The sequence below is a fragment of the Scyliorhinus torazame genome, chromosome 14, assembly GCF_047496885.1.
Source record: "Scyliorhinus torazame isolate Kashiwa2021f chromosome 14, sScyTor2.1, whole genome shotgun sequence".
Taxonomy (NCBI): Eukaryota; Metazoa; Chordata; class Chondrichthyes; order Carcharhiniformes; family Scyliorhinidae; genus Scyliorhinus; species Scyliorhinus torazame.
In genome coordinates this window covers 222,175,950-222,203,449 of record NC_092720.1, presented here as the reverse complement: position 1 = coordinate 222,203,449, position 27,500 = coordinate 222,175,950, and the positions used below count along the sequence as shown (strand labels likewise).

The 27,500-nt window shown below is 53.4% G+C and overlaps 1 protein-coding gene across 3 annotated transcripts in view; it reads right to left on the bottom strand.

The window, feature by feature from the left end:
- Nucleotides 1-27,500, bottom strand: part of vars1 (valyl-tRNA synthetase 1) — a 112,599-nt gene that overhangs the window by 54,583 nt on the left and 30,516 nt on the right. For all 3 annotated transcript variants that reach the window (XM_072475740.1, XM_072475742.1, XM_072475741.1), the window contains exons 14-21: nucleotides 27,365-27,455; nucleotides 20,297-20,421; nucleotides 18,875-18,978; nucleotides 15,977-16,135; nucleotides 13,334-13,424; nucleotides 11,515-11,620; nucleotides 6,053-6,123; nucleotides 1,938-2,063 (exon numbers count right to left, since the gene is read on the bottom strand). In XM_072475740.1, the coding sequence (XP_072331841.1) occupies nucleotides 1,938-2,063; nucleotides 6,053-6,123; nucleotides 11,515-11,620; nucleotides 13,334-13,424; nucleotides 15,977-16,135; nucleotides 18,875-18,978; nucleotides 20,297-20,421; nucleotides 27,365-27,455 (873 nt within the window). The remainder of the gene's footprint in view (nucleotides 1-1,937; nucleotides 2,064-6,052; nucleotides 6,124-11,514; nucleotides 11,621-13,333; nucleotides 13,425-15,976; nucleotides 16,136-18,874; nucleotides 18,979-20,296; nucleotides 20,422-27,364; nucleotides 27,456-27,500) is intronic.

Here is a 27,500-nt window from a genome sequence, read left to right as displayed (position 1 = left end):
TGGGTAACGTGGGGAAAGGAGTTACCCGCACTGTACAGAGGGATAGAAACACTGGGTAATGTGGGGGAAGGAGTTACTCGCACTGTACAGAGGGATAGAAACACTGGGTAATGTGGGGGAAGGAGTTACTCGCACTGTACAGAGGGATAGAAACACTGGGTAATGTGTGGGAAGGAGTTACTCGCACTGTACCGAGGGATAGAAACACTGGGTAATGTGGGGGAAGGAGTTACTCGCACTGTACAGAGGGATAGAAACACTGGGTAATGTGGGGAAAGGAGTTACTCGCACTGTACCGAGGGATAGAAACACTGGGTAATGTGGGGGAAGGAGTTACTCGCACTGTATCGAGGGATAGAAACACTGGGTAACGTGGGGTAAGGAGTTACTCGCACTGTACAGAGGGATAGAAACACTGGGTAATGTGGGGAAAGGAGTTACTCGCACTGTATCGAGGGATAGAAACACTGGGTAATGTGGGGGAAGGAGTTACTCGCACTGTATCGAGGGATAGAAACACTGGGTAACGTGGGGTAAGGAGTTACTCGCACTGTACAGAGGGATAGAAACACTGGGTAATGTGGGGGCAGGAGTTACTCGCACTGTACAGAGGGATAGAAACACTGGGTAATGTGGGGGAAGGAGTTACTCGCACTGTACAGAGGGATAGAAACACTGGGTAATGTGGGGAAAGGAGTTACTCACACTGCACAGAGGGATAGAAACACTGGGTAATGTGGGGGAAGGAGTTACTCGCACTGTACAGAGGGATAGAAACACTGGGTAATGTGGGGAAAGGAGTTACGCGCACTGTACAGAGGGATAGAAACACTGGGTAACGTGGGGGAAGGAGTTACTCACACTGCACAGAGGGATAGAAACACTGGGTAATGTGGGGGAAGGAGTTACTCGCACTGTACAGAGGGATAGAAACACTGGGTAATGTGGGGAAAGGAGTTACTCACACTGTACAGAGGGATAGAAACACTGGGTAATGTGCGGGAAGGAGTTACCCGCACTGTACCGAGGGATAGAAACACTGGGTAATGTGGGGGAAGGAGTTACTCGCACTGTACCGAGGGATAGAAACACTGGGTAATGTGGGGGAAGGAGTTACTCGCACTGTACCGAGGGATAGAAACACTGGGTTAAGAATGGGCAGGAGTCACTCGCACTGTACAGAGGGATAGAAACACTGGGTAATGTGGGGGAAGGAGTTACTCGCACTGTACCGAGGGATAGAAACACTGGGTTAAGAATGGGCAGGAGTCACTCGCACTGTACCGACGGCCGGGGTTTCAGTTATATTGACCGCCACACAATCCCTCCACTCTGTGATGTCTGATATTAAAATTCGAATAGTTGGAAGTTGATGTAAATTTCGATCGTGTTTATCGATTGATCCTCCACTGGGGGTCCTTGCTCTGAAGTTCCTTTGATCTTCCTCACATTGTTTGATGTTTCCCTTTCGGCCACTCGAGCGGATTTGTGCCGAGCCCTGGCACTGGGAACGTTGTTCAGTATCCCGCAAAATTGGGACAATGGAATATAAATAGGCCACTCAGCCCCTTTACTCCTTCAAGCAGGCAGACCACGACTCACCCGGCCCTTACTACCCTCTTCAGCTTGGGTTGTATGAGCCTCACTACCCTCCTTGCCCAACACAAATCATAGAAATTAGAATCATAGAATTTACAGAGCAGGAGGCCATTCGACCCACTGAGTCTGCACCGGCCCCCCCCCCCCCCAACCCCAGCCTCAAACGTTTTTCCGCGTCCGAATTCCAAATTCCCACAAGCTGGGGTGTGAAGACAAGCTTCCAGGGATCATGTCGAACAACCCAGCTCAAATGTAAACGCCCCAGTCCACTCGGTTAGCCATTAATATTGTGCAGCCCAGTTGGTGCAGGCCGATTGTTATCACAGGCCCAGGTTTACCTCTTTGAAAGGCAGTTTTCCAGTCAGCTTTAAACCCAGCATTACCATCCTGGCCACCCAGAAGAAGAGGATGTCGTGGCCCGTCTCCAGCAACGTGCCTGGGTAGAAGGCTTTCAGATCATCTGTCTGCAGGGAGAAAACTCCAGTCAGTGGTATTCCGCATCTGAAAAGCAGCATTGTATATACATTCACACAGACAGACACAAACACAGAGACACACACAGAGAAACACAGACACAGAAACACACAGACACAGAAACACACAAAGGCAGACACACAAACACAGACAGGGACACCGAGAAACACACATACAGATAAGCAGATACACACACAGACACAGAGAAACACAGACATAGACACAGACACAGAGAAATACACAGACAGGCAGACGCACACAGACAGGCAGACGCACACAGACAGGCAGACATTGACAGACACACACAGACACAGACTCATACACACACAGGCAGAACATAGACTTCAAACACACACACACACACATATATAATGCTCTGGGGAGCAAGGCTCAGGTCCCACCAGGGCAGATGGTGAAATTGGAATTCAATAGACATCTGGAATTAAGAGTCTAATGGTGACCATGAAACCATTGTCGATTGTCGTAAAAACCCACCTGGTTCACTCCCGTCTTTAGGGAAGGAAATCTGCCGTCCTTACCCGGTCTGGCCTACACGTGACTCTGTGGTTGACTCTTAGCTGCCCCCTCAAGGGACAATTAGGGATGGGAGTAAATGCTGGGCCCAGCCAGCAACACCCAATCCTGTGCAAAGAATTGTCAAAAAAAGGCCACAGGAGTTCTCCCTGGTGTCCCTTGGCCAACATCACCAGAACATCAGGCCGTGCATCTCATTGCTTTACGGGAACTTGCTGTGCATCATCCCGTTTTCCTACATTATAACACTGACTCAAGTGCCTTCGGATATCCTATGGTCATGGAAGGTGACGTATTTATGTATTATGCAAGTCACTCCTCATTGCCGTCCAGCATTCCCCCTTCCCGACCCCATCATCGGTCATCGTTCATTAACTCTTGGAGGGACGGAGGGCTAAAAAAACCCACCTCCAACGATGAATAACGGGCGTCTTGCGGACTAGCTGGAGCCAGAAACCAAGACGCGGAGCTTTTCTTTATTGAGAGAATTGAACGACTTATTCAGCCTCACAGCTTACGTGTGGCTTCAGTGACACCGTGGGCCAAAGCCTGTGGATGCCCCAGGTGGAGAGCTGTGGATGCCCCGGGTGGAGAGCTGTGGATCCTGCAACGTAGCAGTTCAGGAGATACGGCAAGGGATTAAAACACACAGGCCGACCATCTCTCAGATCTGGACCTCACGGTGTCACAGCGGCTAGCACTGCTGCCTCACAGCGCCAGGGACTCGGGTTCGGTTACGGCATCGGAATCTGAGTGGAGTTTGCATATCCTCCCCGCGTCTGCGTGGGTTTCCTCCGGGTGCTCCGGTTTCCTCCCACACTCCAAAGATGCTGTGCAGGTTAGGTGGATTGGCCGTGTTAAATTGCCCTTGCTGTCCAAAAGGTTAGGTGGGGGTTACTGGGTTTCAGGGATAGTGTGTGTGTGGGGGGGGGGGGGGGGGGCCTGGGTAGGGTGCCTTTCAGAGGGTCGGTGCAGAATCGGATGGGCCGAACAGCCTCCGTCTGCACTACAGGGATTCTAAGATCTACTTTGCCGGAGAGTTTGTGGGTGGATGTGACATTCTACTACAGCCGCATCAGAATGGGGACCTCGTGGAGGAATTGAAGAAACTTGCCATCCGCTCCGCACTCTTCGATTCATCGAGGGCAAAAAAAATAGCACAGCCTCGAGTGCACCCCCATCCTGACTGGCGGTGGGTGGCGTTGCTGGTTTCTTTTAAGTATCACTGTACCGTCAAGGATCTTGGCAAAGGCAAAATGGGATTAGGAGCTCAGTTGCGAGGCTGGCGTTAATACAGAATGATCTTGGCTCCTTCAGCTTATTGGACCCAACAGTCTTGGGCCTCATGGATAGAATAAAATGGTGAAGCAGATTAAACAGCACACGTTACAACAATGATTTTCTGAATGAATAAAATATATTCCTCCCACCCCACCCAGTGTCGCAGCTGTCATCAATCTACAAGTGCTCAAACACCCATCGTAGGTTTCTCTTATTTTCATTTTTATTTTTCATTCTTAAGCTAAATGCAATTAATACAACAGTAGCACACAGGGGGTGAAATTTTCCAGAAACGGCGCGATGTCCGCCAAAACGGCGCCAATCAGACGGGCATCGCGCAACCCCAAAGGTGCGGAATGCTCCGCATCTTTGGGGGCCGAGCCCCAACATTGAGGGGCTAGGCCGACGCCGGAGGAATTTCCGCCCTGCCAGCTGGCGGAAACGGCCTTTGTTGCCCCGCCAGCTGGCGCGGAAATGACATGTCGGGGCGGCGCATGCGCGGGAGCGTCAGCGGCCGCTGACAGTTTCCCGCGCATGCGCAGTGGAGGGAGTCTCTTCCGCCTCCACCATGGTGGAGACCGTGGCGGAGGTGGAAGGGAAAGAGTGCCCCCACGGCACAGGCCTGCCCGCGGATCGGTGGGCCCCGATCGCGGGCCAGGCCACCGTGGGGGCACCCCCCGGGGTCAGATCGCCACGCGCCCCCCCAGGACCCCGGAGCCCGCCCACGCTGCCTTGTCCCGCCGGTAAATAGGTACTCTAATTTACGCCGGCGGGACAGGCAATTTATCGGCGGGACTTCAGCCCATCCGGGCCGGAGAATCCAGCGGGGGGGGGCCCGCCAACCGGCGCAGCCTGATTCCCGCCCCCGCCGAATATCCGGTACCGGAGACTTCGGCAACCGGTGGGGGCAGGATTCACGGCAGCCAACGGCCATTCTCCGACCCGCTGGGGGGTCGGAGAATGACGCCCAGGATCTCAAAACTTGCATCGCTTAATCCTTATTCTAAACTTGCAAGGACTCCCCGAGCCCAACTTCGCACCATTCAATTAGACAATGGCCAATCTATACCCTCAGATCCATTCACCCCATATTTAAGACGTTAGTGAACCAGGTGGGTTTTTACGACATTTAAGATAAAGATAGATAGTTTTTTGAAGAATAAAGGGATTAAGGGTTATGGTGTTTGGGCCGGAAAGTGGAGCTGAGTCCACAAAAGATCAGCCATGATCTCATTGAATGGTGGAGCAGGCTCGAGGGGCCAGATGGCCTACTCCTGCTCCTAGTTCTTATGTTCTTATATCCCTGGGTGGTCATAGAGCCACCTGCCACCTTCCTCAGCCAATACAAATCTATTAATGTCGGTCTCACAAGCGGCAATGGACGCCCAACATCCACCACCTACGGAATATTTATTGGCCATCCCTAATTGCCCCTTGACAAGGTGGTGCTGAGCTGCCGTCTTGAAGCCGCTGCAGTCCCTGAGGTGTAGGTACACCCACCGTGCTGTTAGGGAGGGAGCTCCAGGATTTGGACCCGGCGACACTGAAGGAACGGCCGATATATTTCCCAGTCAGGATGGGGAGTGACTTGGAGGGGAACCTCCAGGTGGGGGTGATCCCAGGTATCTGCTGCTCTTGTCCTTCTAGATGGTGGTGGCCGTGGGTTTGGAAGGTGCTGCCTGAGGAACCTCGGGGAGTTCCCGCAGTGAACCTTGTCGATGGTGCACACGGCTGACACTGTCCATCGGAGGGGGAGGGAGTGAATGTTTGTGGAAGGGACGCCAATCAAGCGGGGCTGCTTTGTCCGGGATGGTGTGGAGCTTCCTGAGTGTTGTTGGAGCTGAGCTCATCCAGGCAAGTGGAGAGTTTCCCATCACACTCCTGACTTATGCCTTGTATATAGTGGACAGGCTTTGGGGGGGGGGGGGGTCGAGGGTTTCAGGTGAGTTACTCGCTGTGGAATTCCCCTGACCTGCGATTATAACCTCCTCTTCCAAAACTCTTGAAATACAAGCTGAATTTCCTCAAGAGCAGTGGAACTGCGCATTCTCTGTTGGTGAGTTGGTGATTTGCACACACGGGAACCCAAATTTCTTTGTGCGCGCTTAATACCCTTCCAATGAATCTTCGCGTCCCAATTTAGCGATTTTGTTTTCTCACCCACCTCATTCGGCCACCCGAAGATGGAGAATGGGAACAAGCCGGAAGAGAACCAAGTGTCCAGAACATCCTCATCTGGAAGACAGTAACGAGAAGACGTACAACATTACATGTGAGGTGACGCACGTACTCTAGTGACCCACAGGAGCTCACTGGAATTACCTCGAAGGCACGACCCAGAAACAGGCAATTCGCTTCAATAAACTATTATTTTCTTTGTTATTCTTCCGAGGAATGTGGGAGACGCTGGACAAGGCCAGCATGAATTGCCAGCCCTAATTGACCCATGAACTGAGTGTCTCGTTCGGATATTTCAGGGGGGGGGCAGTCAGTTAAGAGTCAACCACATTGCCGTGGGGGTTTGGAGTCACACGTAGGCCAGGCCGGGTAAGGATGGCAGATTTCCTTCCCTAAAGAGGCATTAGTGAACCAGATGGGTTTTTACGACAATCAATTCTCATGGTCACCATTCGACATTTAATTCCAGATTCTATTGAATTCAACTTTCACCCCCATCCGGCCCAGGGACCCAGAGCATTACCCTGCCATCCCGGATCATTAGCCCAGCGACAGGGCCACTGCGGCGTCATCTCCCGCACAGCGATGGGCGGCGCGGTAGCCCAATGGTTAGCACTGTTGCTTCACAGCGCCAGGGTCCCAGGTTCGATTCCCGGCTTGGGTCACGGTCTGTGCGGAGTCTGCACGTTCTCCCCGTGCCTGCGTGGGTTTCCTCCGGGTGCTCCGGTTTCCTCCCACAAGTCCCGAAAGACGGGCAGGTTAGGTGAATTGGACATTCTGAATTCTCCCTCTGTGACCTGAACAGGCGCCGGAATGTGGCGACGAGGGGATTGTCACAGTAACTTCATCGCAGTGTCAATGTGAGCCTACTTGTGGCATTAAAGATTATTATTACATCAAATAATCAAGCATTTGAATGCATTCATTCCCAGTTGCAGACAGTACAAAAGGTACTCTATATAAATAGAACCCCCACAGTGCAGAAAGGATGCCATTCGGCCCATCGAGTCTGCACCAGCCCGAGGAAAGAGCCCCCCCCCCGCCCCCCGCTTAATACATGTCTTTTGTTTTCGGTGAAGTGTTTGCAATGGAAAGTGGGGTGGGGGTCCCATTGGCGGCGAGGGGCGGGGGGGCGGTTCAGGAAGTTAAGGGTGTTTTATTGGGTGAAAAATACAATAGGTTGTCCTGGCAACAGTTGGTTCTGTTTGGTTAAGACGTTCCTTCTCTGAACTCAAGGGGTCAAACCTGAAGAAACTCACTTCCTCGTTTCACTTCATTAATTGAGGAATGTGTTCTATAAACACGCGAGAGTTCACAGGAGCCGGTTGGAGACCAGAACGTTGGAGCTTGGTGAGTGTACAGATACGTGACGAGGGAGCCAAACGGAACGGTGGTGTTTATTGAGAGTGGAATGGGAGATAAAAGTGGCCAGTTTGACTCCTGTTGCACAGGGTCTTGGTGAGCCCACGTCTCATTTTTAAAAAAAAACTTTAAGAGTACCCAATTCATTTTTTCCAATTAAGTGGCAATTTACCACGACCAATCCACCTAACCTGCACATCTTTGGACTGTGGGAGGAAACCGGAGCACCCGGAGGAAACCCACACAGACACGGGGAGAAAATGCAAACTCCGCACAGACAGTGACCCCTGGCGCTGTGAGGCAGTAGTGCTAACCACTGTGCTGATGGGCAGTCCTCAGTCTCTTTATTTGCTAAATGGATATAATGGTGTCAGAAACAGTTCAGAGGTTCACTCGACTCATTCCTGGGTTGAAGGGGGGGGGGAAGAGGGGGTGGGGGGTGTACCCGGAAGATGTTTCCACTTGTGAGGGAGACTAGGAGCGGACGCAGTTTAAAAATAAGAGGCTTACCGTTTGAAAATGAGACGAGGAGAATTTTCTTTCTCTCAAGAGGGCGGTTGGGGTGTGGGATTCTTCAGCCCAGAGAGCCGTGGAGGCCCTGGGTCATTCAACTGATTCAAGGCTGGGTTAGACAGGTTGTTGATAGGCACGGGGGTCAAGGGTCATGTGGGGGGGGGGGGGGGGGGCAGACAGGAAGCTTCCTGCTCATAGGTCCGATGGTTCCGAGGCAGCGGAAGGCACATCCACCAAGGGGAAGGAGATTAAAATCGGGAATGGTCAAGGAGCCAGAATTGGAGCGACGCGGGGAAGCAGCAACTGGGCGTTAAGCTATTCGGGATGTCCTCAGACTGCAGGCTGAGCTGTACAAATCTATGTCCTTCGTACAAGGACCTGCTGCATGTGTCCAGCCTTGGAGTCATTATGGGGCGCAGAAGGATCACAGCATTGCCACGGGGCAGAAGGGGGCCATTCGGCCTACCGTGAGTGTACTAGTCCTCCAAACGAGCATCGTGACTCAGTGCCGCCCCCTGCCTTTTCCCCCAACCTCTGCACATTGTTTCTGGTCAAATAATCACCCAGCACCCTCTTCAATGCCTCGATTGAACCTGCCTCCAGCCGAGTTCCAGGCCGCGCGTTCCAGACCCCAACCAACCCGCTCTGTGACTTTTCTCACGTCACATTTGCTTCTTTTGCAAATGACTTTTAAATCTGGGCCCCTCTCGTTCTCGATCCCTTTACCAGAGACAACAGTTTCCCCCCCATCCACTCCGTCCAGCCCCCTCGCGATTTTGAACATCTCGATCAAATCTCCTCTCAGCCTCCTTCTCTCCCAGGAGAACAATCCCAACCCTCTCCGAATCACTGACGTTTCGCATCCCTGGAACCGTCCTTGCTCTCTCGCCAATGGGCTCACATCCTTCCTATAGTGTGACACCCAGAACTGGTCACAATATTCCAGCTGAGGTCTAATTCGTGTCTTGTAGAAGTTCAGCAGAACCTCCTGGCTCTTGTACTCTGGGCTGGCTCTTTGTAGGGCAATTCAGTCAGCGTCGTTCCTCCTGCACTCGAGCCCAGCCCTAAGTGCCCTTCGGAAATCAACGATTGGTTGTTTCCATTAAAAAAATGCACACTTATTTTCACTTTCAGATTGTTTCAGCATCAATAACCACACCCACTCACAAGAGGAAGCGTGACAATTCTTTCTACGTCTGCTCTAGAACATATAACATTACAGCGCAGTGCAGGCCCTTCGGCCCTCGATGTTGCGCCGACCTGTGAAACCACTCTAAAGCCCGTCTACACTATTCCCTTATCCTCCATATGTCTATCCAATGACCATTTGAATGCCCTTAGTGTTGGCGAGTCCACTACTGTTGTAGGCAGGGCATTCCACGCCCTTACTACTCTGAGTAAAGAACCTACCTCTGACATCTGTCCTATATCTATCTCCCCTCAATTTAAAGCTATGTCCCCTCGTGCGAGACATCACCATCCGAGGAAAAAGGCTCTCACTGTCCACCCTATCCAATCCTCTGATCATCTTGTATGCCTCAATTAAGTCACCTCTTAACCTTCTTCTCTCGAACGAAAACAGCCTCAAGTCCCGCAGCCTTTCCTCATAAGATCTTCCCTCCATACCAGGCAACATTCTGGTAAATCTCCTCTGCACTCTTTCCAATGCTTCCACATCCTTCCTATAATGCGGTGACCAGAATTGCATGCAATACTCTAATTGCGGCCGCACCAGAGTTTTGTACAGCTGCAACATGACATCATGGCTCCGAAACTCAATCCCTCTACCAATAAAAGCTAACACACCGTACGCCTTCTTAACAACCCTCTCAACCTGAGTGGCAACTTTCAGGGATCTATTTACATGGACACCGAGATCTCTCTGCTCATCCACACTGCCAAGAATCTTACCATTAGCCCAGTACTCTGTCTTCCTGTTATTCCTTCCAAAATGAATCACCTCACACTTTTCTGCATTAAACTCCATTTGCCACCTCTCAGCCCAGCGCTGCAGCTTATCTATGTCCGTCTGTAACTTGTAACATCCTTCCGCACTGTCCACAACTCCACCGACTTTAGTGTCATCTGCAAATTTACTCACCCATCCTTCTACGCCCTCCTCCAGGTCATTTATAAAAATTACAAACAGCAGTGGCCCCAAAACAGATCCTTGTGGTACACCACTAGTAACTGGACTCCAGTCTGAACACTTCCCATCAACCACCACCCTTTGTCTTCTTCCAGCTAGCCAATTTCTGATCCAAACTGCTAAATCTCCCTGAATCCCATGCTTCCGTATTTTCTGCAGTAGCCTACCGTGGGGAACCTTCTCAAACGCTTTACTGAAATCCATATACACCACATCAACTGCTTTACCCTCATCCACCTGTTTGGTCACCTTCTCAAAGAACTCAATAAGGTTTGTGAGGCACGACCTACCCTTCACAAAACCGTGTTGACTATGTCTAATCAAATTATTCCTTTCCAGATGATTATACACCCTATCTCTTATAAACCTTTCCAAGATTTTGCCCACAACAGACGTAAGGCTCACTGGTCTATAGTTACCGGGGTTGTCTCTACTCCCCTTCTTGAACAAGGGGACAACATTTGCTATCCTCCAGTCTTCTGACACTATTCCCGTAGACAAAGATGACTTAAAGATCAAAGCCAAAGGCTCAGCAATCTCCTCCCTAGCTTCCCAAAGAATCCTAGGATAAATCCCATCCAGCCCAGGGGACTTATCTATTTTCACACTTTCCAGAATTGCTAACACCTCCTCCTTATGAACCTCAAGCCCTTCTAGTCTAGTAGCCTGAATCTCAGTATTCTCCTCGACAACATATGCTCTTTCAAGAACAGATCACGCTGGAGGGCGTATTCAACAGGGGGACAACACATGTGGGCAGCACGGTAGCACAGTGGTTAACACTGGTGCTTCCAGCGCCAGGGTCCCAGGTTCGATTCCCGGCTTGGGTCACTGTCTGTCCGGAGTCTGCACGTTCTCCCCGTGTCTGCGTGGGTTTCCTTCGGGTGCTCCGGTTTCCTCCCACAAGTCCCGAAAAGCATGCTGTTAGGTGAATTGGACATTCTGAATTCTCCCTCTGTGACCCGAACAGGCGCCGGAATGTGGCGACTAGGGGCTTTTCACAGTAACTTCATTTTTTATTTCTAAATTTAGAGTGCCCAATTAATTTTTTCCGATCAAGGGGCAATTTAGCGTGGCCAATCCACCTACCCTGCACATCTTTGGGTTGTGGGGGTGAAACCCACGGAAACACGGGGAGAATGTGCAAACTCCACACGGACAGTGACCCAGAGCTGGGTTCGAACCCGGGTCCTCAGCACCGTGAGGCAGCAGTGCTAACCACTGCGCCACCCTGCTGCCCACTACAGCAACTTCATTGCAGTGTTAATGTAAGCCTACTTGTGACAATAAAGATTATTATAATGATTATTATGCAAGGTGAAGGACTGAAACTCCCGGAGCCGTATACAACCATCTGCTGGGAGAGCGGGGGAGGAGGGAGGAAGAGGGTGGAGGAGAGAGGGAACGATGGGCATACGGCTCACCTTGTCGGAGCGAGATCTGATCCGGAGAGACGTTGAATTTCTTGGCCGCCTTCTGCCTGGCGATCTCCTGTGTCTGGCCGCTCACCCAGTAGTTCCCGTCAGCGTCCTAGGAGAAGGGTAAAGATGGTGAGGCTTCAGTCAAAGTGCAACTGTGTCCACCACTGGGGGCACCGAGGGAGAAGGGAGAGGACATTCGGCCCTCTCGTCTGTCCCACCATTCGGTTAACTCAGAGTCATAGATGTTTACAGCATGGAAACAGGCCCTTCGGCCCAGCTTGTCCATGCCACCCAGTTTCTATCACTGAGCTAGTCCCACTTGCCCACATTTGGCCCATATCGCTCTATACCCACCCTGCCCATGTAACTGTCTAACTGCTTTTCCAAAGGCAAAATTGTACCCGCCTCTCCCACTGCCCCTGGCAGCCCGTTCCAGACACTCAGCACCCTCTGTGTGAAGAAATTTCCCCTCTGGTCTCTCTTGTATCTCTCCCCTCTCACCTTAAACCTCTGCCCTCTAGTTCTAGACTCCTCTACCTTTGGGAAAAGATGTTGACTATCTACCTTATCGATGCTCCTCATTATTTTACGGACCTCTATAAGATCACCCATAAGCCTCCTACGCTCCAGGGAAAGAAGTCCCAGCCTATCCAGCCTCTCCTTATAACTCAGACCATCAAGTCCCGGGAGCATCCTCGTAAATCTCTTCTGCCCTCTTTCTGGTTCCACAACATCCTTCCTATAATCGGGTGACCAGAACTGAACAGAGTCAGAACTCATGGCTGATTTTTAAAGCGCTGCCTCGTTGGTTTTCTAATCTAACGTACGGTTACCGAACAAAGATTTTTTTTCCTCTGTTTCAACATTCCTACTGACCCCCTCCAAACCCCATCTGTTTGTGCACTATTTGATACGTGTCACCCAATCGTGTGAAGAAGTGTTTCTTAACTTTACCCCTCAACAAGCAGGCTTTAATTTTAAGATTAGGCCCCTTTCGTTCTGGACTCCACAGGGAGCAGTTCCTCCATATTGACTCCCATCACAACGAGGCCTCTGGCCCATCGCGTCTGTGGCGGCCATCAAGCACCGACCCTTTCTAATCCTATTTTCCGACCTTTGCTCCGTCGTCTTGTATGCTACGGTCTTTCCAGGACACATCTAAATGTGCCTGAAATGTGAGGATTCCCACCTTTCCCACCCTCTCAGGCAGCCAGTTCTGGATTCCCGCCAACCTCTGGGTGACAATGTTTTTCCTCAAATCCCCTCGAAATCTCCCACCCCTGACCGTACATCTTGGTTACTGACCCCTGGACAAAGAGCAAAAGTTCCTTCACAGCCACCCTACGTCCCTCATAGAAGCCCTACAGTGCAGAAGGAGGCCGGTCGGCCCATCGAGTCTGCACCGACCCTCTGAAAGAGTACCCCACTCACCCCCCCCCCCACTATCCCCCTTAACTAACCTGCACATCTTTGGACTGTGGGAGGAAACCGGAGCACCCGGAGGAAACCCACGCAGACACGGGGAGAACGTGCAACTCTACACAGACAGTGACCCAAGGCCGAATCGTACACCGGTCACCTGGTGCTGTGAGGCAGCAAGCACGGCGCACCTCAATCAGGTCCCCCCCTCCGCTCTGAGAGAAACAACCCCGGCCTAACCAGCCTCTCTTCACAGCTGAAACCCTCCAGACCAGGCAACATCCTGGGTGAATCTCCTCAGCACCCTGGAACAGCGACTACACTTCAAAACACCTCAGGCTGAAAAGAGCATTGGGACACCCTGAGACTTTAGTCTGGCGGGGCCTGTTTCCAAGGGCCTTACCTCTCCGGCTGGGACGGAGGGGTCGCTCACTGTTACAAAGTACGCCGGGGTACGGTGACCCCACCACAGCTGCCGGGAAATGCACCAATCCCTGCAAAGGATACGAAAAGCAGCGTCAAAGTAATACGAGAAAGGAGACATTTTTTGAAGGGATCGCAGGAGCAAAGAGAGGTCGAACGCAAACAATTTTTAAAGGTGACAGGGCAAGTGGGTTTGGTTTTTTTTTAAAATAAAAATTGTTTCTCTAGATGTCTGTGCCACTGGCTGCAAAAGGATTTGTTGTCCTTCCCTAATTGCCCCTTGGACTGAATGTTTCGCTTGGCGCTTTCTGAGGGCGCAGTTCAGTCGACCATATTGCCGTGGGGTCGTGAGTCACATGTAGGCCAGACCGGGTCAGGACGGCAGATTTCCTTCCCTAAAGGATACATTAGTGAACCAGATGTGTTTTTACGACAATCAACACTGGTTTCAGGGTCACCGTCACTGAAACTAGTTTTATATGCCAGAATTTATGAACTGAATTTAAATTCAACCAACTGCCATGGTGGGATTTGAACACGAGAGCATTCGCCCGAGCCTCGGGGTTACTGGTCCAGTGACAGTGCCGCTACTCTCTTTCCCCCCCAGGAAGAATGGAGTCCAACTGGAAAAGGGGGTAACTGTATAGAGCCAGGGGAAATTGCCTTACCCACGCCAACAGAAGCAGACGTCCAGGGAAAGTAGTGCGTGATTGCCACCTACTGGTCTATCAGCGTATTCCATTTAAAGGTATCCTGGCAACTTGCTCTCAGAACCGAACACCGTTGTACCGAAACAAAAGGCGACAGAGCGAGGGAGAAACCAGACTCGACGTTCTCAGGTCCTCGACGGACTCGAGGCCTCACAGAGAGTTCCAAGTGCTCGCTCGGACAGCTGGCACCCACGCGAGGGGCCGATCGGCCGCATCGTAACAACTGCGTGGTTCTGTGAAGTCGCTCGTCCGGAGACTCACTCCCGAAAATTCTTTGGGATGCTGCCGGGATAGGGGTTAGAGTCTGACCCAGGGGACGCCCTGCTCTCCAGTGTTAACCGAGTATTCCACCAACTGGAATTCCCCATTAACTGGGGATTACCCCCGTGACCAGCCGGAACCAATTAACAAACTATCCGGAACTTGTGCTCTGGTACGCTGCACTATGTTACACTTTAATTTACTGTTGAAGATTTTCAGTAAATGGAACAGTATTCAATATTTCCTGAGCCACAAGTACTATCCCATTGGTAAATCAAACTCTCCCCTGACATTTTTAATTAACAGCAGCTACCCAATCCCCACTCCTTGTTTAAAATTCATTCATGATGTGCGCTGCTTGTATTGCCCAGCCCTAATTGCCCTTGAACTGAGTGGCATTTCCGAGCCACACGCAGTCCAGACTGGGTTAAGACGGCAGGTTTTCATAAGGCCGGAAGATATAGGACTAGAATTAGGCCGTTCGAGTCTGCTCCGTCATTCAATCACGGCTGATATTTTCTCATCCCCATTCTCCTGCCTTATCCCCCATGATCTCGATGTTGCGCCGACCTGTGAAACCACTCTAAAGCCCATCTACACTATTCCGTTATCGTCCATATGTCTACCTAATGACCATTTGAATACCCTTAGTGTTGGCGAGTCCACTACTGTTGCAGGCAGGGCATTCCACACCCTTACTACTCTCTGAGTAAAGAACCTACCTCTGACATCTCTCCTATATCTATCTCCCCTCAATTTAAAGCTATGTCCCCTCGTGCTAGACATCACCATCCGAGGAAAAAGGCTCTCACTGTCCACCCTATCCAATCCTCTGATCATCTTCTATGCCTCAATTAAGTCACCTCTTAACCTTCTTCTCTCTAACGAAAACAGCCTCAAGTCCCTCAGCCTTTCCTCATAAGATCTCCCTTATTAATCAAGAACCTATCTATCTCTGTCTGACAGACATTCAGTGATTTGGCCTCCACAGCCTTCTGCTGACGATCCAATGGTCATTGGATAGACATATGGACGGTAAGGGAATAGTGTAGATGGACTTTAGAGTGTTTTCACAGGTCAGCGCAACATCGATGGCCGAAGGGCCTGTACTGCGCTGGAATGTTCTATGTTCTGCGACAAAGAGTTCCACAGATTCACCCCCCCTCTGGCTGAAGAAATTCCTCCTCATCTCTGTTTTAAAGGATCGTCCCTTTAGTCTGAGATTGTGTCCTCTGGTTCTAGTTTTTCCTACAAGTGGAAACATCCTCTCCACGTCCACTCTATCCGGGCCTCGCAGTATCCTGTAAGTTTCAATAAGATCCCCCCCATATCCTGCTAAAGGTTTCCTTTGTAAAGGACACGAGTGAACCAGGTGGATTTGTACGACGACCGATGATAGTTTCACCGAGACGGGATTTATATTCCGGATTGTATTGATTGAATTTAAATTCCACCAGCTGCCTCGATGGGATTTGAACCCAGGTCCCCAGAGTGTCACTAGTCCAGTGGCAATACCACGACGTCACTGCCGAATAATAAAGATTTTACCTCATATAGACATACTACTCACTCGCGCTTGTCATAACATGAAGACCACAAGTTGGCCCAGCTCCACACACCTCTCTATTTTGGCTCGTCATTTGGTCGCATACCTGATGTTGTCCATCCAATTAAACCAGGTCTTCAGATGCGTCTCAGGGATGATCTTCAAATCTCCGTTCCGCACCACATCAGCCGCCATTTTAGCCATTTCGGCGCAGCGCACGTACCACTGAGGCTTCAACAGGGGCTCCACGACGTCCTTGGAACGGCTGAGAAAGTGGGGGGAACACGATTTTTAGTTCCCTCGATCGCCACGCGCGCGCTCCCCCCACCCCCACTCTTAAACCGCGCCCTCCTCGTTTGTGTTTGGAACCGAGGCCGACTACCTGTGAGCTCAGATCTAATCTAGCCTGCGGTGACGCTAGAGGCGGATTCAACGTGGCCTTTCACGAGGGAACGGGATGTATATTCGGAAAGAGAAACATTTTGCGTGTTATTTTGGCGGAGGGAGAGGGGGCAGAAAGAGCAGGAAAAGGCCACTCGGCGGATATCTCTTCTTGCAGAGCGTCACGAATCTTTGGAAATCTCCGCCACCGAGACCACTGGAAGCTGGGTCGTCGACTGTACTCAAGGTTGGGTTATAGAATCATAGAATTTACTGTGCAGAAGGAGGCCAGTCAGTCTGTACCGGCCCCTGGAAGGGGCACCCAACTTAAGCCCACACCTCCACCCTATCCCAGAACGCAGCAACCCCACCTAGTTAGACAGATTGCTCATCAACGCGAGTCAGGATTATGGTGGAGAGAGAACGGGCAGGAAGGTGGTGAGATCAGCCATGATCTTACTGAGTGGCGGCCAGGCTCGATGGGCGCACTCCTATTTCGGGTGATCCTGGGCAACGCCGTAACCGTTCCCACCACGGGGAATTTCTGGGTGCTTATTGCTGGTTAGGTGGATCGGTCGTGATCAATCACCCCTTAGTCCAAAAGGTTAGGTGGGGTTGCGGGGATAGGGTGGGGGTGTGGGCCTGGGTGGGGTGCTCTTTCTGAAGGCCGGTGCAGACGCGATGGGCCGAATGGCCTCCTTCTGCACTGTCGGGATTCTATGGTTATTCAAGTTTAAAATTAAGGTAACAAACAAGGCAAAGGTCGCGGGGGCAGCACGGTGGCGCAGTGGTTAGCACTGCGGCCTCCTGGCGCAGAGGCCCCAGGTTCGATCCAGCTCTGGGTCACTGTCCGTGCGGAGTTTGCACATTCTCCCCGTGTTTGGGTGGGTCTCGCCCCCACAACCCAAAGATGTGCAGGGTAGGTGGATTGGCCGCGCTAAATTGCCCCTTAATTGGAAAAAAAATAATTGGGTACTCTAAATTTGAAAAAAAAAGTCACGGCAGTTAATTCTTTCTGGATTAAAATAACGCTGCTCTTGTCTACAGTAACCCTGCTGTGCAGCTTGGGAGCGGGAGACAGCCACTCAGTACCTTGAACCTGTATCGTTGCTGATCTCCCATCACAACGCACTAACACCACATTCGCGATATCTGTAACATCTCCAAATCCATCAATCCCATTCTTGAGCATGCTCCACAGACAGAGAATTCCAAAGATTTACCACCCTCTGCGTGTGGTAAATCTCGGTCCTCGAGGGCCTTATTCTGAGGCTGTGCCCCCAGGATCTAGCCCCCCCCCCCCCCCCCCCCCCCCCCCCCCTCACCCACCCAACTGGGAGATACATTCCTCCTGCATCTACCTGCAAGAATTTTGTAGGCTTCAATGAGGTCACCTCTCATTCTTCTAACCTCGAGCGAATACAGGGCCAGTCCCCTCAATCCCTCCTCAAAGGCCACTGGCCACTGCGGTCAGTTCCCTGGACCTGTGGCCACTGGTCACTGCGGCCAGATCCCTGGACCTGTGGCCACTGCGGCCAGATCCCTGGACCTGTGGCCACTGGTCACTGCGGCCAGATCCCTGGACCTGTGGCCACTGGTCACTGCGGCCAGTTCCCTGGACCTGTGGCCACTGCGGTCAGTTCCCTGGACCTTTGGCCACTGGTCACTGCGGCCAGATCCCATGACCTGTGGCCACTGCGGTCAGTTCCCTGGACCTTTGGCCACTGGTCACTGCGGCCAGATCCCTGGACCTGTGGCCACTGGTCACTGCGGCCAGATCCCTGGACCTGTGGCCACTGGTCACTGCGGTCAGTTCCCTGGACCTTTGGCCACTGGTCACTGCGGCCAGATCCCTGGACCTGTGGCCACTGGTCACTGCGGCCAGTTCCCTGGACCTGTGGCCACTGGTCACTGCGGTCAGTTCCCTGGACCTTTGGCCACTGGTCACTGCGGTCAGTTCCCTGGACCTGTGGCCACTGCGGTCAGTTCCCTGGACCTGTGGCCACTGGTCACTGCGGCCAGATCCCTGGACCTGTGGCCACTGGTCACTGCGGTCAGTTCCCTGGACCTTTGGCCACTGGTCACTGCGGCCAGATCCCTGGACCTGTGGCCACTGGTCACTGCGGTCAGTTCCCTGGACCTGTGGCCACTGGTCACTGCGGTCAGTTCCCTGGACCTTTGGCCACTGGTCACTGCGGCCAGATCCCTGGAGCTGTGGCCACTGGTCACTGCGGTCAGTTCCCTGGACCTTTGGCCACTGGTCACTGCGGCCAGTTCCCTGGACCTGTGGCCACTGCGGCCAGTTTCCTGGACCTGTGACTAGCCAACACAAAAAGAGGCAGCGGGTGGTCTCCGACTGACAGGGTATAATGTCAGAGAGCTCTTCAGCTTCAGGGAGGGTTTAAAACCCCAAAGCCTGCTTGACACCTATTCCCCACAAATCCAACTGACCATCACCTGCACCCCATTCTTCACAGCCTCAGTCTCACATCCTTCTGAAAACACACAAAACCGTGAATTCTCTCGCCTCACAAGCTAGGCTGATCTTTCCTCATTTTTGTTTAAACATGACCGTTTCTGAACACCTTATCCCGTTCTCTAAGGGTTTGGGCCTGGTCCATACCTGCAGACAGGCACCACCATTGGGTTCTCCTTCACCTCCTTGAAGAGCCCTTTCTGGATCAGGGCTTCCAGCACAGCTTTGCGAGCATCAAACCTCTTCATTCCCTGCATTAGGCGGGAATACAAAGAATTAGAAGTCACAAGGTGGATCAGTGTAGAGGGAGATTTACTCCGTATCTAACCCCGTGCTGTACCTGTCCTGGGAGTGTTTGATGGGGACAGTGTAGAGGGAGATTTACTCCGTATCTAACCCCGTGCTGTACCTGTCCTGGGAATGTTTGATAGGGACAGTGTAGAGGGAGCTTTACTCTGTATCTAACCCCGTGCTGTACCTGTCCTGGGAGTGTTTGATGGGGACAGTGTAGAGGAGCTTTACTCTGAATCTAACCCCGTGCTGTACCTGTCCTGGGAGTGTTTGATGGGGACAGTGTAGAGGGAGCTTTACTCTGTATCTAACCCCGTGCTGTACATGCCCTGGGAGTGTTTGATGGGGACAGTGTAGAGGGAGATTTACTCTGTATCTAACCCCGTGCTGTACCTGTCCTGGGAGTGTTTGATGGGGACAGTGTAGAGGGAGCTTTACTCTGTATCTAACCCCGTGCTGTACCTGTCCTGGGAGTGTTTGATGGGGACAGTGTAGAGGGAGCTTTACTCTGTATCTAACCCCGTGCTGTACCTGTCCTGGAAGTGTTTGATGGGGACAGTGTAGAGGGAGCTTTACTCTGTATCTAACCCCGTGCTGTAGCTGTCCTGGGAGTGTTTGATGGGGACAGTGTAGAGGGAGATTTACTCTGTATCTAACCCCGTGCTGTACCTGTCCTGGGAGTGTTTGATGGGGACAGTGTAGACGGGAGCTTTACTCTGTATCTAACCCTGTGCTGTACCTGTCCTGGGAGTGTTTGATGGGGACAGTGTAGAGGGAGCTTTACTCTGTATCTAACCCCGTGCTGTCCCTGTCCTGGGAGTGTTTTGAGTCTGCTGAAATGGAAAGAGATATTTTTACGCAGCCTTCACAAATCTCGGGCGCGATTCTCCACTCCCGCGCCGGTTGGGAGAATCGCCAGGGCCGCCAAAATTTCCCGGGACGCCGGTCCGACGCCCTCCCGCGATTCTCCCAAGCGGCGGGAACGGCCCCATCGAGTTTCGCGGGCCGCGGGCCGGAGAATCGCCGGAGACACCCAAAATGGCGATTCTCCGGCACCCCCGCTATTCTCAGGCCCGGATGGGCGACAAGGCCTGGCGCGTGTAGATGACGCGGCCCCGCTCCTAGCCCATTACCGGGCCCTGAATCGGTCGGGATCGGGGCCGTTTCGCGCCGTCGTGAATCTCGACGGCGTTCACGACGGCGTGGGCACTTTGGCGCGGGAGTGGAGAATCCCGCCCCTTATCTTTACAGGGAGATGGGGAGAAACAAATTAGTTACCAAGAAAGGCTCAGGAACATTGATGAGATAGCCGTTATCGTCCATGATGTTGATGAACTCAAGACCGTGTCTCAAACCCACTTCGTAATCGTTCTGGTCGTGAGCTGGGGTGATCTTTACAGCACCTGAAAGAAGGACGCAACATTACAACAGTCGGAGCGCCGTCCGGCCACCTTCCTCAGCGGTCACACCCAAATATCTCCAGATATCGAAGTACAAGAGAATAATCTGTCTGCATTTAGTCCTGGATTCAGGTCCTTACCCCCCAGCCTGCAATCCAGTGCGCTCCCAGTGCATCGCTGAGGCAAGGCTGCATTGTTGCAGCTGTTGTCTCTCAGATGAGATATAAAGCGCGACTTCCGGTTGCGGCTAAGCGGAGCTAAGTCGCACATTCGGCGGCTCCCACAAAAACTGACTTTTGGGCTCTTTTCAGGGCCCCCAAGGGCAGTTTTTCAACGTTTCCCGGTGTGGGAAGGAGTTAATAACCGCTCCCCGTCAGTATATGGCTTCAACAGGAGCGGGGCGACAAAAAAGGTGGCGGTGGACCCGAAGAAGGTGTGAGGGAAGGAGGACAAAATGGCGGCGGGCGGAGACCAGGCAGCGTGGAGGCAGTGGGCGGAGGAGCAACAGGAGGGTATCCAGCGCTGCCTCAGAGAGATTAAAACGGACCTGCTAGAGCCGATGAAGGCGTCTATTGATAAGCTGCTGGAGACACAGACGGCCCAGGGGGTGGCGATCCGAGAGGCTCAACAAAAGATCTCTGACAATGAGGACAAGATCTTAGGCCTGGCGGTAAAGGTGGAGGCGCACGAGGCGCTCCACAAGAAATGGCAGGAGCAGTTGAGGAGATGGAGAATCGGTCGAGGCGGAAGAATCTGCGGATTCTGGTCCTCCCAGAGGGGCTGGAGGGGCCGGGCGTGGGGGCCTATGTGGTCACCATGTTGAACTCGCTGATGGGAGCGGGGTCCTTCCAGGGGCCCCTGGAGCTGGAAGGGGCCCATAGAGTGTTGGCGAGGAGGCCCAAGGCTAACGAGCCTCCGCGGGCGGTGCTGGTGCGGTTCCATCGGTTCGTCGATCGGGAGTGTGTGCTCAGGTGGGCCAAGAAGGAGAGGAGCGGCAGGTGGGAGAACACAGAGGTTCGAATATATCAGGACTGGAGTGCGGAGGTGGCGAAGAGGAGGGCCGGGTACAATCGAGCGAAGGCGGTGCTGCACAGGAAGGGGGTGAAGTTTGGCATGTTGCAGCCGGCGCGACTGTGGGTCACCTACAAGGACCGGCACCATTATTTTGAGTCTCCGGAGGAGGTGTGGGCCTTTGTTCAGGCCGAGAAGTTGGACACAGATTGAGGGTCGGGATGGGCGATTGGGGACTGCGGTTGATATGTTATGTTTATTTTTGTTTCGAGGGGGGGGGGCTTTGTATTGCTCCGGGTTTCTTTTTCTCTGTGGTTTTCTCTTTCGGGTCGGTGAGGGTGGCTGGGGCGGGTTGGGCACTGTTTTGGTTGGGTTGGTTGGGGGGGCTCTTGGAGGTGAGATGGGGCCCCACAGGGGAGGGGGAGGCCCGAGTCAGGGGTGAGGGGACCGGGCCTGTAAAAAGGAGCTGCGTCAGAGGTGGCGGGGCCTGGCAGGTGGAAAGCGCGGGCTTTTTCCCGCGCTGAAGTCTGGAGGGGGCGGGGCCGGAGCGGGGAAGTGAGGGTTGTTTCCCGCGCTTAGAACAGAAGGGGGAGGGGGAGAGCCTGTGGGTGGGGAACGGAGAGGAGGGTGTGCCACACAATGGGAGGAGTCGAAGGAGAGGCGGGAGTGGCCGGGGTCAGCAGGAGTCAGCTGACTTGCGGAAGTGCACTGGGGGGAATAAATCAGCTAGGATTGGTCCTAGCCGGGGTGGGGGGGGAATAGAGTTGCTGTTGCTATGGTCAAGGAGGAGCTGGAGCGAGTGGGGAGAGTCGAGACGGGGGTATGCCGCCGTGGGGAACGGGCCGGGTGTGGGGTGCGGGCGCGTGGCAGGCCGAGGAGGGGTCAGGCCGAGGAGGGAGAGGCTGGTGGGGGAGATGGTGAGGGTAGACAGGAGGTATGCGGAGGAGCCTAAGGAAGGATTGTTGAGGAAGAGGCGCAGCCTCCAGGCCGAATTCGACCTGGTGACCACCAGGAAGGCGGAGGTGCAGTGGAGGAAGGCCCAGGGGGCGGTCTACGAGTATGGGGAAAAGGCAAGCCGGATGCTGGCGCATCAGCTTCGGAAGCGGGACGCAGCTAGGGAGATCGGGGGAGTTAAGGACTGGGGAGGGAGTGTGGTGCGGAGTGGGGTTGGCATCAATGGGGTCTTCAGGGACTTCTACGAGGAACTGTACCGATCCGAGCCCCCATGGGAGAAGGGAGGGATGAGCCGCTTGCTGGACAAATTGAGGTTTCCAAAGGTGGAAGAGTGACTGGGGGCCCCGATTGGGCTGGAGGAGCTGATCAAAGGGATAGGAAGCATGCAGGAGGGGAAGGCACCGGGGCCAGACGGTTTCCCGGTCGAATTCTAGAAAAATATATGGACCTGTTGGGCCCACTGTTAGTTAGGACCTTCAATGAGGCAAGGGAGGGGGAGCTTTGCCCCCGACGATGTCCCGGGCACAGATCTCCTTGATCCTGAAGCGGGACAAGGATCCCCTGCAATATGGGTCTTACAGACCGATTTCCTTGCTAAATGTAGATGCCAAGGTGCTGGTGAAGGTCTTAGCCACGAGGATTGAGGATTGTGTGCCACAGATCATCCATGAAGACCAGACGGGGTTTGTGAAGGGGAGGCAGTTGAACGCAAATGTCGGAGGCTTTTGAACGTTATTATGATGCCGGCGAGGGAGGGGGAGGCGGAGATAGTGGTGGCGATGGACGCTGAGAAAGCCTTCGATAGTGTAGAGTGGGGGTACCTGTGGGAGGTGCTGAAGAGGTTCGGGTTTGGGGAGGGGTTTGTCAGGTGGGTTAGGCTGTTGTATGAGGTCCCGATGGCGAGTGTGGCCACAAACAGGAGGAGGTCCGAGTACTTTCGGTTGCACCGAGGGACGAGGCAGGGGTGCCCCCTGTCCCCCCCTGCTCTTCGCACTGGCGATTGAACCCCTGGCTGTGGCACTGAGGGAGTCAAGGAACTGGAGGGGGTTGGTGCGGGGTGGGGAGGAGCATAGGGTGTCACTTTATGCGGACAACCTGCTGCTGTATGTGGCGGACCCGGTGGGAGGAATGCCAGAGGCGATGAGGATTCTTAGGGAATTCGGGGACTTTTTGGGGTACAAGCTCAACATGGGGAAGAGCGAGCTGTTCGTAGTTCATCCAGGGGACCAGGAGAGGGGGATTGGCGAGCTCTCACTAAAAAAGATGGAGAGGAGCTTCAGGTATCTGGGAGTCCAGGTGGCCAGGAGCTGGGGGGCCCTGCATAGGCTTAACTTTAAAGGCTGGTGGAGCAAATGGAGGAGGAGTTCAAGAGGTGGGACGCGTTGCCACTGTCCTTGGCGGGTAGGGTGCAGTCAATCAAAATGACGGTGCTCCCAAGGTTTTTGTTCCTGTTCCAGTGCCTCCCCGTGTTTATCCCGAAGGCTTTTTTCAGGCAGGTTAACAGGAGCATAATGGGGTTTGTGTGGGCGCGAGGGACTCCGAGGGTGAGAAGGGTGTTCCTGGAGCGGAGTAGAGATAGGGGGGACTGGCGCTACCCAACCTCTGTGGGTACTACTGGGCTGCCAATGCGACGATGGTGCGCAAGTGGGTGATGGAGGGGGCTGCATGGAAGAGGCTGGAGACAGCGTCTTGTGTGGGTACGAGTCGAGGGGCGCTGGCAACGGCGCCGCTGCCGCTCCCTCCAAGGAGGTATACCACGAGCCCGGTGGTGGTGGCGGCCCTCAAAGTTTGGGGGCAGTGGAGGCGGCACAGGGGGGAAGTGGGGGCATCGGCAGGGACCCCATTACGGGGGAACCACCAGTTCGCCCAAGGAAGAACAGGTGGAGGGTTTGCGGGGTGGCACAGGGCAGGGATGCGAAAGTTGGGGGACCTGTTTGTGGACGGGAAGTTCGCGAGCCTGGGTGAGCTGGAGGAGAAGCACGGGCTCCCCCCCCGGGGAACACCTTCAGGTACTTGCAGGTAAGGGCGTTTGCCAGACGGCATGTGGTGGAATTCCCGCGGCTACGGCCACACACAGTACAGGACAGGGTGCTCTCGGGGGGGTGGGTGGGAGTGGGGGAGATCTCGGAAACTTACCAGGTGATGCAGGAGGAGGAGGCCTCGGTGGTGGAGGTAAAAGGTAAGTGGGAGGAGTTGGGAGAGGAAATTGAGGAAGGGACGTGGGCAGATGCCCTAGGGAGGGTGAACTCTTCCTCATCGTGCGCGAGGCTCAGTCTCATATAGTTTAAGGTGCTGCACAGGGCACACATGACCGGGACAAGGATGAGTCGGTTTTTTGGGGGTGAGGACAGGTGTGTTAGGTGCTCAGGGAGCCCAGCAAACCACATCCATATGTTCTGGGCATGCCCAGCGCTGGAGGAATTTTGGAAGGGCGTAGCGAGGACGGTGTCGAGGGTGGTAGGTTCCAGGGTCAAGCCGGGCTGGGGGCTCGCAATATTTGGGGTGGCAGAGGAGCCGGGAGTGCAGGAGGCGAAAGAGGCCGGAATTCTGGCCTTTGCGTCCCTGGTAGCCCGGCGAAGGATTCTCCTTCAGTGGAAGGATGCGAGGCCCCCAAGCGTGGAATCCTGGATCAGCGATATGGCAGGGTTCATTAAATTGGAGAGGGTGAAATTCGCCTTGAGAGGGTCGGTACAAGGGTTCTTTATGTGACAGCAACCGTTCTTAGACTTCCTGGCAGAACGGTAGACATTGGTCAATGGCAGCAGCAGCTCGGGTGGGGGGGGGCACTTTACGTTTTTGTTATTTACACTGAAGGGTCTGAGGGGGTGTATATATTTGTTGTATTAAGTCGGGATGTCAATGTTAATTTGTTATTTATGTACAGGGGGCAGGGGGGTATGGAGGGTTGTTTTTCTGGACTGTGTTTTGTACTTAACCCTGTTGGGTTCGTTTTTCATTTTGTTATTGATATTTTATGAAAACCTTTAATAAAAATTATTTTTTTTAAAAAGATGAGATATAAAGCCTGAGGCCTACTCTCTCTTCTCAGCCCCCGGGCCAGCAATAAAGCTCCTGGATTTCTTTCCCATGGCCTGGCCAACAGATATCCTTCATCCAAATTTGAGAAGAGAATCATAGAATTTATAGTGCAGAAGGAGGCCATTCGGCCCATCGAGTCTGCACCGGCCCTTGGAAAGAGCCCCCTACCCAAGCCCACACCCACCCTATCCCCATAACCCAGTAGCCCCACTTATCCTTTTGGACACTAAGGGGCAATTTAGCCTGGCCAAGCCACCTAACCTGCACATGTTTGGACTGTGGGAGGAAACCAGAGCACCCGGGGGAAACCCACGCAGACACGGGGAGAAAGTGCAGACTCCGCACAGACAGTGACCCCAGGCCGGAATCGAACCTGGGACACTGGAGCTGTGAGGCAGCCGTGCTCACCACTGTGCTGCCATGCCGCCCTCGTAAGTTTAACAGGGAATTCAGGAAACCTCTTTACCTGGAGCGTGGTGAGAATGTGACCACAGGGCCTAGCGGAGGTGAATGTACTTAACGGAAACGCCACAGACACGAGGAAGGAATTGAGCGGCCTGATATCACCCCTTTAACAGGGTCGCCTCATGGGGAACATTACAAAATAAAATTTAGGACGAGCATGAGGAGACATCTTAGATAGAGACATCTTCTTTACTCGGAGGGTTGTGAACGTCTAGGCCACAGGGCTGCGGAAACTCAGTCATCGAGTAGTTTAAAGCAGTGATTGACAGGTTTTGAAATGCCAATGATCTAAGGGATTGGTTGGGGGTGGGGTCATTGAAGTGTCTGATCAGCCATGAACGTATTGAATGGCGGAGCAGGCTCGACGGGCCGAATGGCCGGCTCCGACATTCCGAAAAATGACTGCGAACTACATTCGGGAGATATTGGGGCGGGTGGGAAAAAGCTTGGGTCAGTCAGGTTTTAAGAAGTGCCTCCAAGGACGGAAGCGAGCTGGAAAGGTTTGGGGGGGGAATTCCCGAGCTCGGGGCCCAGGCAGCTCAAGGTACGCCCGCCAGCGGTGGAGCGGTTAAACATCCGGAGCGCTCAAGAGGCCGGAATTAGAGGAGCGGCGCTATCTCTGAGAATTGTGATGGGAGGAGGAGAGTACAGAGATGGGGAGGGGAAGAGGCCTGAGAGGGATGTTAATCCAGACACCGCTCGACTGGGAGCCGTTATTGGGCAATGGGGGGGAAAGGGACAAGTCAGGGCGCAGGCAGCAGAGTTTTAGGCGACCTGAGGTTTACAGAGGACATGGAGCACAAGAAACCAGCAGTCGGCTATCAAGGAAACAAGGGGAGCAAAATTCTCCACCGTCGGGATTCTCCGTTTGGCAGGCAGCCCGGGGGTTTTCCCCGACGCCGTGGGGCTGCCCCACAATGGGGAACCCCATTGACCAGCCGGTGAAACGGAGCATCCCGACGGAGTGCTGAACCAGGAATCTGGTGCAGCGGGACGGAGAAACTCGCCCAATGGTTCGGCAGCAGACAGGGATAGAGGCATGCGGCCGTGATGGATTTGGGAATAAGCAACTCAGTGACTGTGCGTGAAAGCGGGTCAGAAATGACACCGACGTCACAAACAATTTTGGGGTTGGGCGACAGCAAAGGCCGGCGTCAATACCTTTGTCTTCCCAATATTTAATCGGAGGAATTTTCTACTCATTCGGCGAAGGATAGCGGAGAAGCAGTCCGATCGATAACGCAGAGGGTGGGGCGGTGTCGGGAGAGTGGAGGTGGGGGCAGAGCTGCGTGTGGAAACTGATGCAACAACGCCACTAAAAACGGACAATCTGGGCCTGATCCCGTCGCTGTCCGTGGGATCTTGCTGGGCGCAGCCTGGTACCCGCGCTTTCCGCGTCACAACAGAAGAAGCATTTCACTGGGGGGGGGGGGGGGGGGGGGGGGGGGGAAGAGGGTGCGAGGACTGGAGGCCTAACCTGTCCCAAAATCCATGTCCACAAAGTCATCAAAGACAATGGCCATCTTCCGGTCACAGAAAGGATGAACGACAAACTTCCCTTTCAAATTCTGCAGCGGGAAGGAAGCAGAAGACAGAAGTCCGTGTCAATTAGG